At 36.9% G+C, this 17,306-nt stretch overlaps 1 protein-coding gene across 1 annotated transcript in view; it reads left to right on the forward strand.

Moving 5' to 3' along the window:
- The window catches only part of RNASET2 (ribonuclease T2), a 72,691-nt gene that overhangs the window by 41,098 nt on the left and 14,287 nt on the right, over positions 1-17,306 (forward strand). The window contains exons 8-10 of the mRNA XM_036768214.1: positions 2,239-2,296; positions 5,182-5,252; positions 16,529-16,642. Of these exons, the coding sequence (XP_036624109.1) occupies positions 2,239-2,296; positions 5,182-5,252; positions 16,529-16,642 (243 nt within the window). The remainder of the gene's footprint in view (positions 1-2,238; positions 2,297-5,181; positions 5,253-16,528; positions 16,643-17,306) is intronic.

The following is a 17,306-nucleotide window of genomic DNA, read 5'->3' on the forward strand; positions in this document are numbered from 1 at the left end:
AGGGTACGTTCTAGGGTACTTTGAATTTTCTTTTTAAAAATTTTTTTGTGTTTATTTTATTTCAAGTTTTTTTGAAGACTTCTTTTTTAAATCATATTTTGTTTCCCCCCCCCAATTACATGTAAAGGTAATTTTTAACATGATTTAAAAATTTTTGACTTCCAAATTTTCTCCCTCCCTTTCTGCTCCTTCTCTGAAACAGTAATATGATATAGGTTATACATATGCAATCATGCAAAACATTTTAATATTAGTCATGTTGTGAAAGAAGACACAGATCCAAAGGGGAAAAAACCATGAAAAAAAATAAAGTAAAAAATCATATGCTTTAATTTCTATTCAGAATCCATCAGTTCTTTCTTTGGAGGTAGATAGCATTTTTCATCATGGGTCCTTTGGAATTGCCGTGGACCATTATGTTGCTGAGAATAGCTAAAGCATTTGCAGTTGATCATTGTATGATATTTTTGTCATTCTGTATAATATTCTACCAGTTTTGCTCACTTCAGTTTGTATCAGTTCATGTAAGTCTTTCCAAGTTTTCCTGAAATCACCTTACTTGTCATTTCTTATAGCACAATAGTATTCCATTAGAATCATATACTGTAACTTGTTCAGCCATTTCTCAGTTGATAGGCATCCCCTCAATTTCCAATTCTTTACCACCACAATATGAGCTGTTATAAATATTTTTGTACAAGTAGGTCCTTTTACTTTTTTTTTCTTCCTTGGGATATAGACCTATTAGTGGTATTGCTGGATCAAAGGGTATTCACAGCATAGCTTCTAATTTTCCAAATGCTGTACTCTGTGATTATAATTCTACTAATAATTATAACTTTAATTATCACATTTCAATAAAACATACTTCTTACTAGAATTTTACTTACTACTTGGGCAAAAATAGTACCTAGGCTGGTGAATGAGCAAGTGATGAAAGGTCCCTTTTTTTTTTTGTTCAATCGTTTTCAGTCTTGTCTGACTCTTCATGGCCTCATTTGGGATTTTCTTGGTAAAGATACTGGAATTGTTTGCCATTTCCTTCTCTAGCTCATTTTGCCAATGAGGAAACTGAGGCAAACAAGGTTAAGTAACTTGCCCAGGTTACACAGCTGGTAAGTATATGAGGCCAGATTTGAACTCAGGAAGATGAGTCTTCCTAATTCCAGGCCCAACACTCTATCTACTGTGCCACCAAGCTGCCCCCAAAGGGTCACAAAGAAATATTAGTAATAATAAAAATAATAATAGTTAAGAAGGCAGTGTAACGTTATGAATAGAGAATTGGCCTTAGATTCAGGAATACCTGGGTTCTAATGTGCCTCTGACACATACTAGCTGGGTGACCCTGGGCAAGTTACTTAACTTTTCTGGGCTCCAGATAACTCAAAACATTAAGTTAATTGCAGAGGAGATGCTGATCAGCATTGGTTTTATGTGGGAAATTATTTACTAGGCGATCTCTACACCAATGAAAGAATAAATCTAGTTAAGAATAATTATAACTGCAGCATCCTGTATTTATATAGCACTTGAAGGTTGGCAAAGCATTTTATGTTGTGAGAAACCTACTACAATGTCAAACCTCTTGTTGACAGCAAAAGGAACTATGATCTTTTTCCTTGTCATCAAAACAATTTTTGACCAAGCTGACCTTTTCTAGCTTATGCAGGACTTTTTGAAATGTCATAGTCCCTGAAAAAATGTCAGCAGCAAACTAAAACTAAATAAATAAATAGAGAAGGAATGGGAATTGGTATAATCAGGAACTGTCACAGAACTGGATGAATATTGGAGGAAAAGGATTCTTTGTATAACCAGGTAGTGAATGAGCAGAGGGCACAGTGTACTTAGCTGGCTCACTTCACTCGAAGAACCTTTTTTTCATGAATCCATTTGCAGGATGAGACTCTTAATGTTTTAATAAAACTTGTGCAATTTTAAAAAGAAACACCAATTATGATTGTGTTACTGGTTCTCTTGCTAGATTGAATTAGAGTGTTTAGTGTTAGATTGTTTCTGTGTGCAGCATTAATAATTCCAAATTGCTGCTATTTGACTCTTGTTCATTGGAAACCTTAATGGAAAGAGCACCTTCTGCATGAGGCTACCTAAGAAAAACAGTTGGTTGTAACTTTTCTAATACAATATAGAAAGCAAGGGTAAACTGTTAGCTATAGGTCCTGAGGAAAACCATCCCAAGATTCATTTCTATTTTTAATTTTTTTTTATTTCTAGGCCTGACAAAGCTGGAGAATGTAACCGATCATGGCACTTTAATTTAGATGAGATCAAGGTATTGCTATTTTTGTTCGTGTTTTTTTTTCAAGGTATTGCTTTTTAATTTATCTAACAAAAGTCGGTGCTAAATTGTGGTCTGACTGGAACAGTCTTATCTGTCTTATTGGCAGTGTTCTCGGAAATAAATTTTCTGACTGAATTTTAGCTATCATGATATACTCACTAGAATTGAACCCTAAAGATTTTATGGAGTATTTTTATTGATTAGTTCTAAAGTAAATATGTAGGGGGGAAAAGCCTTCTTTACTGCTCGCTATTTGACGTATAGAAATCACTTAACCTTTCTGGGCCTCAATTTCCTCATCTGTCAGGTGAGGATAATAGCTTAATGCCCTTCTAGCATTATCTGCGGCATTATAACACTACCAAGATAGTAACTCCTTTCCCGAGTGCCTTTATTGTTTAAATGTGTTCATTTTAAGTACATTAAATTTGATTGGTGTGTGTGTGTACGTATTTGTGGATTGCTTCTTGTTAACGTATTTTATTTCTGTAACTAGCTTGTATATCCCTTCAGGCCAGGAGGAATAGCTTCTATTTCTTTTCTTTTCTCTTCTCAACCCATACTCATCATTCATTCCAGTGCCATTGATACTCAGGGAGTATGCCTCTCTGAGGAGCTGGCCCTGATGCAGTAGTTCTTAATTACTTTATTTCCAAAGCTAGTTCAGTGGGGGAAGCCACCCCCCCCATAAGCCATCTTATCAAAATTATTCCCATTTGCCACCTAAAAATAATTAACATCGATGAGAAGAATGTTCCTGCTTTTGATGATAAATGAGAAATATCAGAAGTAAATTATTAATAAATTCCATGCAAAAATAATAATTATAAGGGGAAAGGGGACCTTTGTTGGGGTAGCAGGAATGCAAGACAAAAGTCACCATCTCTGCCAGTGTGCATTGTTGAAACTTATTGAAAAGTCAAGGTAACTTGTATGTCCCTAGGTATTAGCTATTGGGTAGACAGGAGCTGAATAAGAACTAAGGTCCCCATGTTTATCTCCATTCTCAGAGAGACTCAGTGGGAACTATAGACTATGTTGGGGTAGGGTACACATAGTATACAACCCTATTCTAGGACAGGGGTCCTTTCTGGGAGGGGGGTAAGCAAACAAGATCTGGACAGCTGCTCTTCTGTGTATCAGCTGGTTGTGTTGTAGACCTGACAGACAAGCTGAAAAGGTGCTGATGAGCCCCGAAGAACATTGGCTTAGCTTGGTTAATCTCATGCTGAAATATTGAATGCTTTTTAAATTTGGGGGTTGCTTTCTCTCTACATGATGCTAGTATTGACATCTTTCTCTCCATTTAACTGTTTTCACATTTAGACAAAACCTTAGAGCAGTATATCTTTTAAAAACATTTATTTATAGTTTTCAGCATTCGCTTTTGTAAGATTTTGAGTTTTAAAAATTCTCCTTCCTTTTCCTCCTCCCTACCCAAGATGGTGTGCAATCTTGTATATGCTATATACTTGCAATCATATTAAAAATATTTCCAAATTATTATTATTCCAAATTAAGAAGAATTAGAACCAAAGAGGGGAAAAGAGAAAATAGTGTATAAAATGCTTTGATCTCTATTCAGACTCCATAGGTCTTTCTCTGGATGTTGATAACATTTTCCATCATGAGTCTTTTGGGATTGTTTTAGTTCATTGCATTGCCAAGAAGAGATAAGTCTATTGAAGTTGGTTATCACACAATGATATGTTGTTACTGTGTACGATGTTTTCCTGATTCTGCTCACTTTACTCAGCATCAGTTCATTTAAGTCTTTCTAGGTTTCTCTGACGTCTACCTGCTCATCATTTCTTATGGAACAATAGTATTCCATTACATTCATATACCACAGCTTGTTCAGCCACTTCCCAGTTGATGGGCATCCCCTCAATGTCCAGTTCTTGGCCACCACAAAAAGAGCTGCTATAAATATTTTTGTCCACGTGGGTCCTTTTCCCATTTTAATGATCTCTTTAGGTTACAGACATAGAAGTGATATTGCTGGTTCCAAGGGTATGCATAGTTTTATAGCCCTTTGGGCATAGTTCCAAATTGTGGAGCAGTATATCTTAAAGTTTACTCCAATCAATCAGTAATTCCACAAGCACTTATTAGGCACCTATCATTTTCGCCATGCTAGGGGCTGGGAATACAAAGACAGTCTCTGCCCTGAAGAGGTTTATATTCTAGAATGATAAAGTAGAAAGCACCCTGGCTATCCAGTCAGAAAAACTAGGTTTAGATTTCACCTCTGGTGTACTTGTGTGACTTTGGGAGGGTCACTCCAGCTCCTCAGGCCTCAATTTCCTTATCTCTAAAATGAGGAAGTTGAACTGGATGGCTTCTGATGTCCTCTCCATCTCAAAATTTATGCTCCTATGCTAAGTGGATTGTGTGTTGCAGAAAAAATGGTGGACTTTGAGTCATATGTAGCCATACTTCGTCCTCTGTTATTACTACAATGTTTGGGGTGTAGAAAAGGATAGCTTTTCCATCCTCACATAACCAGCCCAAATCTTAGTTTTTTACTCCTGTTTCCTTGGTACGAAATCTAAAAGCCGCTCTCTTGAACTTTTGTTTTTCATTTGATGTCCAGAGGTTGATCATCGTCTATTCTTGCAGCTGTGGTTGCTGGTTGTGGCTGTTAACAGAACTAAATTGGGAAGTAGCATTTTGAAATCTAGTTTTGGTTACTGCTTCAATTTAGCGTTCAGAGAACTCTTCCTAGATACTAGGTGGGAGGAATAATCACAAACCCTTTTTTATACCTTAGTGGAATTAGCTTAGCTATATTAAGGTACCCATTTACCAAATTTCCCTTCTCAATTTTGTGTCACTAAAATATGCATGGATTTTTCTCTTCTTTAATTGAACAGGATCTTTTGCCTGACATGAGGCATTTCTGGCCCGATGTAATCCATCCATCTCCTAATCGAAGCCAATTCTGGTGAGTCAATTACTTTAGGATATCTTCTTGCCTCTTAGAAAACAAGTTAGGACTAATGTTACTAATGAGGTATTAAATAAAATTTTTGTGAAAAGCACAGATAGAAGATTCTCTTTGTTTGCTTCCAAAGCTGAGAACTTTGAAAACACACTGTATAGAAATGATTCTGTCATGTAACTTTTTGAGTGACTTTCTCCCATGTAAAAGCAAATAGAGAAATGGAATTTTCTTTTTATAATCTTTTTTGCTTGACTTTCTGATATTGGATATGAATATGGATACAATGTATATTATGTGGTTTATGTGTGAGCATATGGTCTAGATCTGTGATTGCATCTGTGTAGGGAGCTGATGTGGAAACTGCCTCCTCCCTATGCAGATTGCCACCTCATCTTAATCAGTCAATCAGCAGTCTTCTATGTGTTAAGAATACAAAGACATAAATGTGACAGTTCCCTGCCCTCATGCATCTTGTAGGAGACAAATAGTAAACAGAGACATGTATGCAAAATATAGACACTATAAATAGGTAATTTTGGTGGTTAGATATTAGAAACTGGAAGGGCCTCAGATAGAAGGTAGTTCTTAAGCTCAACAGTAGAGGTGAGTGTGGTGATTAAAATAATTTCAAGGGACATAGTTTCTGGGTAATTTAATCATTTTATTAATAAGGCCAGCGCATTATTAATAAAATGATGGTCACTTGGTCATCTCCCTTAGACCAAAGACGTTGGCAGAACTTATATGTTCTTTTAGAAGAGGAGTGGCAATTAATTCTTATTGGCTAACACAATAGGAGGTGAGCTATATTAAAATGAGTGGCTGAGAGTGACATCATGTGACCCTTGAGAGAGAGGATGTGGAGATGGAGAAACTACTTCTATGCTCAGACCAGCCTTGGGCTATCTTGACCAAAGGATCTGTCTCCACCAAACCTTGATTCAGTGGAATTCACCTGAGACTAGAGATTCCTTGTAGGTTTGGGTTGGGTCAGATAGAGGAGAAGTTTAACTCGACCATCAGAGACTGAGGTCTTGAAAATAGAAAAGAAAGGGGGAAATCTCAACCTCCCACAATCATTAGTTATTAATAATCATTTCTTTCACGAGGAGGGAGACAGTCTATGGGCAGAGGCCCAGGGATGGGAACGAAGTGTTGTGTGTGAGGAAGTGCAAGAAGTCCATTTGGTCTGGACCTAAGAGTGTATCGAGGGAATTATATATATATATAGGGTTGAAAAGATAGGTTGGAGATAAGCAGTGAAGATTTTTTAATGACAGAGGAGTTTATATTTGATCCTATGTGTATTATGGAAGCTCTGAAGTTTATCATAGAATGACTTGGTTTCTGTGCTTTAAGAATATTTCTTTGGTAGCTAGAAGAAGGATTGGTTGGAGAGGAGAAAGATGTGGGGATAGGAAAGCCAATTAGGAGGTCATTATTACCTATCACTTTGACTATGGCCTTTACAATTAGGAGGTTATTGTCACAGTCAGGTGATAGGTGATGGTGGAGAAAAAGGGATGAATGCAAGCGCTGTTGTGGAGGTAGAATTGATAATACCTGAAAACTGATTTTTATGTATGGGGTAATGGACAATGATGGAATTAGGTGAGGTTCTCAGTGATTAATGTACTCACCCAACAGGGGTTAGTGGTAGGGTTTGAAACTGGGTCTTCCTGACTCTGGGAGCAGCCTAGCTTCTTCTTTTTTTTTTTGCTTTTTCACAAGGCAATTGGGGTTAAGTGGCTTGCCCAAGGTCACACAGCTAGTACATGTGTCAAGTGTCTGAGACTGAATTTGAACTCAGGTCCTCCTGACTCCGGGCCGGTGCTCTACTCACTGCGCCACCTAGCTGCCCCAGTAGCAGCCTAGTTTCTATCCACTGTGCTATGCTGTCTCTCACTACTGGATATTAGTGTCATACATTAATTACATTATATTTATTTCTGTCAGTGAAATTTTAGCTTGTAAAGTCATGCTTTAATAGTATAAAATATTTGAATGCCAACAAAAAATTTGACTTCCTGTTAGATAGGAAAGAGCTTATTCTGAAAAAGGATGTTGCTTTTTTGAACTTCTCTTGGGAAAAAGGTAAAATGAGTTCATGAAAAATAAATACTCTGATATTTGAATAACCGGAAAAAATGTGGCCCAGCTTAATATCTAAAATGAAAAAAAAATTAGTTTCAATTAAACCCCTTAATATTTAGAAAAAGCTGAGTTTTTCTGAAAGTAAGAAAGCCTCTATGTTACAGTTAAATGAATGTTTTGTTTTGGAGTCAGAGATGGCTGGGGTTGAAACTTGACTCTTCCACTGGCTACTTTGTTACTTTGGACAAATCACATCACTTTTCTGGGCCTTAGTTTCCTCACATGCAGAATGAAGGTGGTTGGACTAGTTTGCTTCTGAGTTCCTTTCCAGTGCTACATCTTTGGTCTATGCCCTTAATATCTGCTGATTTCAAGATAACTTTAAAAATAATTGCTTTAATAAAATCATGCCAAACCTTTAATATCCATTAGAAGTTAAACCTAATATTCCCTTTGTTAAATTAGATTGGTTAAAGGCAAGATGCCTCTTTTTTTCCCCATTCTAAGTTTCATAATACACATAACAGTGAATCAGGTTTTGCTTTTTTTTTTCTTCCCAAGATAAAGTGTCTGACTTTTCTCAGAGACAAGTTTAACCTGAAAGTGTTTCTTTGGAGGGTTGTTGGGAAAAGCTTTGTGTTGGAAAGAAATGATGCGGAAGTCACTTTTACTTCAATAGTGTTGTAGGGTTCAGGTGGGAAATGTCCCCTTAAGTGTGTATGTTTTGCTGAAATAGCTTTACAATGAAGACGCTCATGACTGTAGCTTGAAATTTTCCTTTACATAGGAGTAATTTTGAAAAGAAAATCAGGTTTGATAACAGTTTAGAAACAGCTAATTCAGGTATAGAATACAGCTAGGCTAGTTCTGTTGTATAGCACAGCATCTGGTTTTAGAATATGGAATGACAAGAGATAACAAGCATTATGCATTGACATGGGATGGCACCAAGAAAAAGCATTTCGTACTATATTTCATACACACTAAAGAACAAAGAAACTATGTTAACCAGTTCAACTGTTAAAAATATGAACGCTGTAGTGATTATACTGTTCATTTCAGAGACCAATGAGATATTAACTCATGTTAAATTAACAATCAGTCAGTAAACATAAATAGAATGCCTACTGTGTTCCAAACACCATGGTAGGCCCAGTTATGTTTAATGAAAAATATGTAATGATCCAGAGTAACGATTTCTGACAAGGTCAAAATGACTTTTAATCTTCTAGGATTCAGTGGTAAATTACAGTTTTCTTAGCTTTTTTTTTCTTGTATTGAGTGAAAAAAGTAATTCTGAAAATTAGTAATTCTGTCCCCCAAAGTCTTACAGTCCAAAGTCATGGATTTCTTAGTGTTACTGGCAAGAGGTGTAATTTTGTGAAAGCTACCTTGCAAAAATTTTATTCTACTGTGAAATATTTTCCTACTTAATTTCACTTGGCTTTATTGAGAAAGAAAGCTATCTTTTGTTCAAATTATGTCATTATTTTTAAGGTTCTTTAAAAATATATTAAAGAGTAGCAGTTCTTCAGCACAGGGACAGCTAATCAGGAAAACAGTGTTTCTCTTTGGAAAGATTTTGTTTTGTTTTGTTTTTTCACTTTCCACCTCAAATGACAGTGTTTGTAAAATAAAAATAAGATTATGTAGAATATAATAATAATCATAATAATACCGTGTCATTCAGAACAGGCAGAATGATTGGGTCCAAAGATTAGTCTTTGATGGCTCAATTTCACCTTGGCATCAGGTCTCTAGTGGAGTGCCTCGGTGGTCTGTGCTTGGGCCTATATGGCTTAACATTCTTATTAATGATTTAGATAAAGGCATTGGTGGCATTCTTATCAATTTTTTTGTATAGCTCTTGTTAGGAAGATAAGGTAATAAACCCGGATAATAGAGGGCAGATCCAAAAAGACCTTGACAGGCTAGAGCATTGAGCCAACACTAATAGTAAATAATAATTATTAGGCACTTTCTGTGTGCCAGGCACTGAGCTAAGGGGATACAAAAAGAGGCAAAAGACAGTAGTTCCTGCCCTCAAGGAGCTCAGTATCTAATGGGGGAGACAGCAAGCAAACAGATATATACACGCAAGCTATCTCCATGATGAATTGGAGATAATTAAAAGAGGGAAGGCACTAAGAGTTGAGAGATTGGAAAAGGCTTCTAGTAGAAGACGGGATTTTGATTGGGAGTTGAAGAAAACCTGGGAAGTCTGGAGGCAAAGATGAGGAAGAACCTTAATCTATAATAAAATGAAATTCAGTAGGAATAATTCTAATTGTAACCTCTTGCTCTTGGGTTCAAAAAGTCAAACCTAACAAGTAACCTGGGGAGGTGTATTTAGATAAGTTTGGCAGTTTTGGTGGCTTGCAAGCTTAATATAAATCAGCAGTTTGACTTAGCATCAAAAAAGGTAGTGTTATGCTAGGGCAGGTGGCCTAGCCATGTCAGAGCTTCAACTGTATTACAAAGCAGCGGTCATTAAAACTGCTTGGTTCTGCCTAAGAATTAAAGTGGTGGATCAGTGGAATAGGTTAGGTACACAAGACACAGTAGTCAACGACTGTAGTAGTCTACTGTTTGATAAACCCAAAGACTCCAGCTTCTGACATAAGAACTCACTATTTGACAAAAACTGCTGGGGAAATTGGGAAATGGTATGGCAGAAACTGGGCATAGACCAATATCTCACACCATATACCAAAATAAAGTCAAAAGGGATTCACGATTTAGATATAAAGGCTGATACTATAATCAATCTGGGAGAGCAGTGAATGGTTTACCTGTCAGATTTGTGAGGAAGGGAAGGATTTATGACCAAACAAGAGATAGAGTACATTATGAAAAGCAAAAATGATAATTTTGATTACATTAAATTGAAAAGTTTTTGTACAAACAAAGCTAATGCAACCAAATTAGGAAGGAAGCAGAAAACTGGGAAAGAATTTTTACAACTGGTGTCTCTGATAAAGGCCTCATTTCTAAAATATACAGAGAACTGAGTCAAATTTATAAGAATACAAGTCATTCCCCAATTAATAAATGGTCAAAGGATATGAACAGGCAGTTTTCAGAGGAAGAAATTAAAGGTATCTATAGGCATATGAAAAAATGCTCTAAATCACTGTTGATTGGAGAAATGCAAATCAAGACAACTCTTAGATACCACATCTTACCTGTCAGATTGGCTAACATGATAAAACAGTAAAATCATAAATACTGGAGAGGATGTGGGAAAATTGAAACACTAATGCATTGTTGACGAAGTTGTGAGCTGATCCAACCATTCTGGAGAGCAATTTGGAACTTTGCCCAAGGGGCTATAAAAATGTACATACCCATTGACCCAGCAATACCACTTCTGGGGCTACATCCCAAAGAAATCATACAAGTGGGAAAAGGACCCGTATGTTCAAAAATATTTATAACAGCTCTTTTTGTGGTGGCAAAGAACTGGAAATCAAGGGGATGCCCATCAATTGGAGAATGGCTAAACAAGTTGTGGTATATGAATGTAATGGAATACTATTGTGCTATGAGAAATGAGAAGCAGATGGACTTCATAATAACCCGGAAAGACTTACATGATCTGATGCTGAGTGAGGGGAGCAGAACCAGGAGAACATTATACACGATTACAGACACACTGTATCTGTGATGACTAACTTTGATAGACTTGGCTCTTCTCAGCAATGCAAGGTTCTAAGACAACTCCGAAAGACTCATGATGAAAAAAGCGATTCACGTCCAGAGAAAGAATTACAGAATCTGAATGTAGATTGAGGCAAACTATTTGCTCCCTTTTTTTTTGTTTTTGTTTCTTCTTTCTCATGGTTCATTCCATTGGTTATAGTTCTTCTTTACAACTTGACTATTGTGAAAATATGTTTAGTGTGAAGCTATATGTAGAACTTATATTGGATTGCATGAAGTCTTGGGTGGGGCGGGGAGGAGTGGAAGGGAAAGAAAATTAGAAACTCAAAAACTTGAGGAACTGAATGTTGTAAACTAAAACTAAAAATATATAAATTAAAAAAAATGAAAAGGTAGTGTTGGGTTGCATTAAGAGAGGCCTAGCTTCTAAGAATAAGGAAACCGTTCTCTATTCTCTCCTGGACAAATGTGTTCAGTTCTGGGTCCACAGAAATCAGTTTCATAAGAACATTATTAAACTGGAAAGTTTCCAAAGGAGATCAATCCAAAATGATGAAGGGCCTTGAGTCAATGTCATAAGAGAATTGTTTGAAGGAACTGGCATTGTTTAGATGAGGAGAGCCAAGTGGAACATGGTAGCTGTGTTCAAGTATTTGAAGGGCTGTCTTTTGGAAAAGGGATTAATGATTATTGTTTGGCCCTCAGAACTACAAGCAGTGGGTAGAAGTTGCAAGGAGACCAACGTAGGCTTGATGTCAGAAAACGCTTGCTAATAATTAGAACTGTCCAAAACTGCCTTGGCTTCCCCTTCCCTGGAAGTTTTCAAGCAGAGATTGGATGACTATGTGTTGGGTATTTTATAGTGGGAATTCTTTTTAATTATGGAATCAACTAGATGGCCATTGAAGGCTCTTCCAACTCTTACAATTCTACTCCTTCCCTAGTGAAGGCAGTTGTTGCTTGTGGGGATGTGATCCTGGCTTGAGAGTCGTCAGGTAGCACAAGAGAAAAACGAGTCTTTAAAGTTAGCAAATACAGGGTATCCCAAAAGTCTTGGTGTAGTTTTAAGCTTTAAATAGCTTAAAGATGTTAGATTAAATCACTTAAAAATGCTCTAAGACTTTTGGGACACCATGTATTGTGCCTGCTACTGATTTGGGTTTACAATTTGAACTCTTTTCAGCCTGACTAGACATCATTGACCTCACGCAATCTAAGTCAGCTGTCCTGCCCATCTGGCTCACTTGCTGTTCTCCATAGACAACATTCATTCCATTTTCTATTTCTTTGCTTTTGCTCAGATTGTTCCCTATACTTGAAATGCTCTCCCTCCTTACTGACACCTTTTGCAATATCCCTAGCTTCCCAAGTCCCATCCCTTTTAAGAATCTTTTCATGATTTTCAGTTATTAGTGTGTCCAGGCAGCTAGGTGGCACAGTGGATAGAATGCCAGGCTTGGAGTCAGGAAGACTCGTCTTCGTAAGTTCAAATCTGGCCTCAGACACTTACTAGCTATGTGACTCTGGGCAAGTCACTTAATCCTGTTAGTTTCCTCATGTGGAAAATGAGCTGGAGAAGGAAATGACAAACCACTCCAGTATGTTTGCCAAGAATACCCCAAATGGGGTCACAAAGAGTTAGATACAACTGAACAACAATAATTAGTGTGTCCATTCTCCGCCTATGCCCAGCACTATGTGTTTATTTTGTGTACACATCTATTTACATATCTGTAAATAAGTTGTATCTCACCAGTAGAACATGAAGTCCACAAGGGAGGAGATTTTGGTATTTGTATCTCTGGTGCCTAGCACCCAGCCTTGGCACTCAGCAGGTACTTAATAGATGCTTTATGGAATGATTGATTGCTAAGCTGCCTGGAACAATGGCTACCTTCTTTCATTGTGTCTCCAAGATTACTGGTAAGGGGAAGGGACGTAACTATATAAACAGATAAATGAAAAAGTATTTATTAAAAACTTATGATGTGCCAACCAGTGGGTGCTAAGGTCTGATGATACAAATGAAAAATTAACCAGTCTCTGCTCTTAAGAAGCTTCCATTCTCATCAGGGGACACAACTATTATAGGGGAGTGGCGTCTAGGAAGGGATGTTTTGGTTGGAAAGTCATAGGAATGGTGAGTGGAGTCACCAGGAAGTACACTAACACATTCTTCCCAGTAGCAATGGCAGTATTTTCTGGATTATGGTTTCAGGGCTGGAAAGCAGAAAAAGGAAAGCAGGGAAGGTTATCTATAGCCACAGTCAAGGCTGTAGTCAAGTATAGCTAGAAAGAGAGGGGATCATGGGAGATATTCAGCAGACCTGGGTTTGAACCTGGGCTGTGCCAGGTGCCACTCTTGTGACTTGGGCAAAGTCCCGAAACCTCCGCTGCCTCTTCAGTAATATAAGGGACTTAAACTAAGTGATTCTTAAGTCCCTTCCAGCTCTAAATCTATGAATTAGCTAGTAACTACTTCTACTTCTTTGTATTCCAGGTTCCTTAAATAGGAATAGCAGACATTTATATGGTGCCTTACCTGTATTATCTCCTTTGGGGCTCACAACAACCCTGAGAAATAAATACTATAGTATGTACCCATTCACTGCATAGCTAACCAGGTCCTGTACCTTCTTTTTACTTGGACTGTGTTCTTGAATGCTGCTATGAATAACCTTCCCTCCTTTCCTGCTCCTGCTTTCCAACTTTGAAACCATAATCATATAAATATTCAAATAAATATTGCCATTGCTGCTGGGAAGAGTGTTCATTACTCCCCAGTGACTCCATTCACTGTTTCTATGACTTTTTAACCTATTATTATCCCCATTTTACAGACTAAGAAACTGAGGCTCAAGTGACTGGCCTTTGGCCACGCTGTTATTAGGTGTTCTAGGTGGGATTCAAACATGTCCTTGGTGACTCCAACGAGTGCAGATCCTTGTAGAAAGATTTGTTTATAATCCTTGTGAAACAGAAAGGGGTGGATTGGATGCTAAGGTCTCATCTGTCATCAACATCTTTTGATTCTTTAAGCTGCTATGGAAACTTTTATATTATGCAGTCTAGTCATGCATCTTTTCTTCTACCTGTCCTTCAAAGTGACATTTTCTCTTTAAGGTTAAAGAAATTTTAAAAACCAGTGGCAACCATAACAAGTTGGGTGACTTTGGATTAATTCCAACCTTGAATTCATTTTTATTTTAGACTTTTTATTGTGGTTACTTCATGATGTGATGTTGAATAAACCTGAGGTGACAGTATCTGGTGCATGTTCTGTTTATTTCAAATGAGAATTTGTGCCAAGACTTGAAGCTTGCGCAGAGCCAGATACATTTTGATTGTTGAACTGATGATGTAAAACTAGTTTTGTTTCTACGCATCATATTGGGCTTAGCCCAAGTCACAAGAGTAGCACCTGGCGGAGCCCAAGGTCAAACCCATTTGTAGAGATGGTTTCTCCCTATGGAGTAGGATCTTGTTGAGGTCAGGGACTGTTTCATCTTCTTTGCTTTGAAATCTTCTATTTTGTCATTTTTTATAGCACAGTTTTATTCCATTATATTCATATACCATAATTAGTGCAGTCATTCCCCAGTTGACTGGCACCTACTTGGTTTCTGCTTCTTCTCTTTTTTTTTCTTTTAATCCCTCCCTTCAGGTTCAGCAAATTTATTTTGATCGTACCTATAGCTTCCTTAGTATCCTCCCTTTTAATTTCTTCTTTCTTCCTTTTCTGTGACCACTCTCTACAATATATAACTTGGGATATTGATATATGGATGTTCATGTGTGTGTATAGATAGACACACATATAGACATGTACATACATGCATACATATGTATATATATTTTATATATACACACATATATTCTCTACTTCCTCTGTCCTTTTAAAAAATTTATTTTTAACTTATGAAATAAAACAAGCATTTTCATAACATAGTAGAATAAAAAATGATTGCACATAAAACTGCAAATCTATTATGTACAACTTGCTATTCCTTTTAAAAATATAATAAAATTATCATGTACATTTCTTTTTCTTTCCAACCACCCCGCCCAAATCTATAAGAATATGAGTCATTCCTCTATCTTTTTTAAATCCCTTTTGCCAGAATATGTCAAAAACTTGTGAACTTAACACCAACTTATATAAAACAAGTGGTTGCAGCAAGAGGAGGAAACACTGCACAGTAAAAGTTTTTAAAAATGTAAACAGTTGGGAGATTAATTGTATGTCAGTAAATTGAATTATTATCAGATTTATAATGAGGTCATTGCTAAGTTTCGGAAGAGTGATGGGGAGAAAAGTCATTTTGCAAGAGGCTGAGAAATGAGTAGGTGCTATAGAGGTAGTGTTGACAAGCGCAGAATCCCTTCTTATTACTGTATGTAGCCAAGTAATTTTCAATCAACTGTTTTCCTTATTCATCTGCATTCATTTATCATTCCTGGGCATCTAGAGGCAGCTAGGTGATACAGTAGATAAAACCCTAGACTTGGATTTAGAAAAACCTGAGATCAAATCCAGACTCAGACATTTAATATCTGTGTGATTCTGGATAGATCATTTACCCTCTGTCTGCCTCACCTTATCTGTAAAATTAGCACCTCCCTCCCAAGTTTTTTGTGAGGATCAAATGAGGTAATATTTGCAAAAACAAAACAAAAACAAAATCCTAAGCAGAGTGCCTGGTAAATAGTAGGTGCTTGATAGATACTTGTTAATTTTAGCTTAATTCTTGATGACCTGATAAACTTTTTCTCTGTCCTCATGGAACTAGACATACCAAAGCTCATGACATATCAAAGCCATGATTTAAGTTGTCAAATCGAGTTTTCTTGAAGAAAAATTGTACTGTAAGTTTGAAGACAGTTTAGGGGATAGATGGGTGGATATTCTCTCTCTTCTTTTGAATTACCATTACTGTGTTTCTAGGCAATAAACTATCTGTGAGGAGGAGAGGCTGAGACTAAATAATTCTAAAGCATTTTTTCTTAGGAATTAGTTGTCTTATCTATTCATGCCTAGTTGCTGAGAAATGACTGTCTATCCTTACTGTCTCTGTGAAATGTTCTGACTGTAAAATACTAGCTATCTGCGTGAGAACACACGACTCACATCTCCTAGTGAACGTGTGGGTGTTTGAACAATGGCATTTTCATATTTTTCACCCTTAGTCTATTGCAAATTGAGCAGGCTGTAATCGTAGAAATGAATTGGAACTGAGTAGCAATGAAAGGAGGGAAGGGAATGGAGAGAGCATTCTATGGGGGCTGTTGAATGTTATGCCAAGTAGCTCATGCCTGTGTTTTGGGGGACTTCAGAATCCTACATGTTGCGAGAATTCTCATCTCTTGCTTTGCTGGAGAAATAACCTGTCTGAAAGAGCAGTAGGATAAAATGGGTTTATTTTGTGGAAACAAATATAAATATTCTCATTATGTATCTTCCAATTTTCGTGTCACACAGAGACTTTTTAATATTCTAAATTTTTCTTTATTTCTTCTAGGAAGCATGAGTGGGAGAAACATGGAACATGTGCAGCCCAGCTGGATGTTCTAAATTCTCAAAAAAAATATTTTGGTAAATGTCTGGAATTTTATAAGAATCTTGACCTCAACAGGTATGTTCTGTCTTCACTTTATATTTGTGTTGTTGTCTTTAATAACCATGATGGCTCTTGCTGAGGCCCAACTATCTGTAGTTGTATCATCCTTTTGGTGATTGATATGCTCTATAGATCCAAAACAAGATGGCATTTCCTGTTCCTGTTGTGTATGACTCTCTCTAGTTGTATGTGCTATCGAATTTGATATGGAAGCCCTCTTCATCAAGTGATACAAAGAAATCAAGCCACACATAGAGGGGTTGAGTCTCCTGCCCTTCTCCTTTCCCCCATTCAGCAAGTATATTTTCAACTAGGTTGTCAGAATCTTTAGGCATTCATCCTTTGGTCTGTCTTATTCTGCATTTCTGGAAATTTTGGTTTGAAGCTTTATCATTGTTTTATGGCTGTGAAAAGAGTGAAACAAAATTGATACTGTTTATGGGCTTTTGACACTTAAACAAAAACTTTTGAGATGAAAAAATTTCATAGTAATGATTTGCAAGAAAAAAGAAAGATGAATCAATTTTTGACTTCTACATTTAAAAAAAAATCATGATGCTGAGGTACATTTTGTCCTTGAATGGAAAAAATACATTGTTTTCCTGTAGAGTATTAAAGAAACATTTTCCATGGAGGATCCCAGCAGTACAACATTTCACCTTGTTCATGTGCTACAACT

The sequence above is a fragment of the Trichosurus vulpecula genome, chromosome 7 (assembly GCF_011100635.1).
Source record: "Trichosurus vulpecula isolate mTriVul1 chromosome 7, mTriVul1.pri, whole genome shotgun sequence".
Classification (NCBI taxonomy): domain Eukaryota; kingdom Metazoa; phylum Chordata; class Mammalia; order Diprotodontia; family Phalangeridae; genus Trichosurus; species Trichosurus vulpecula.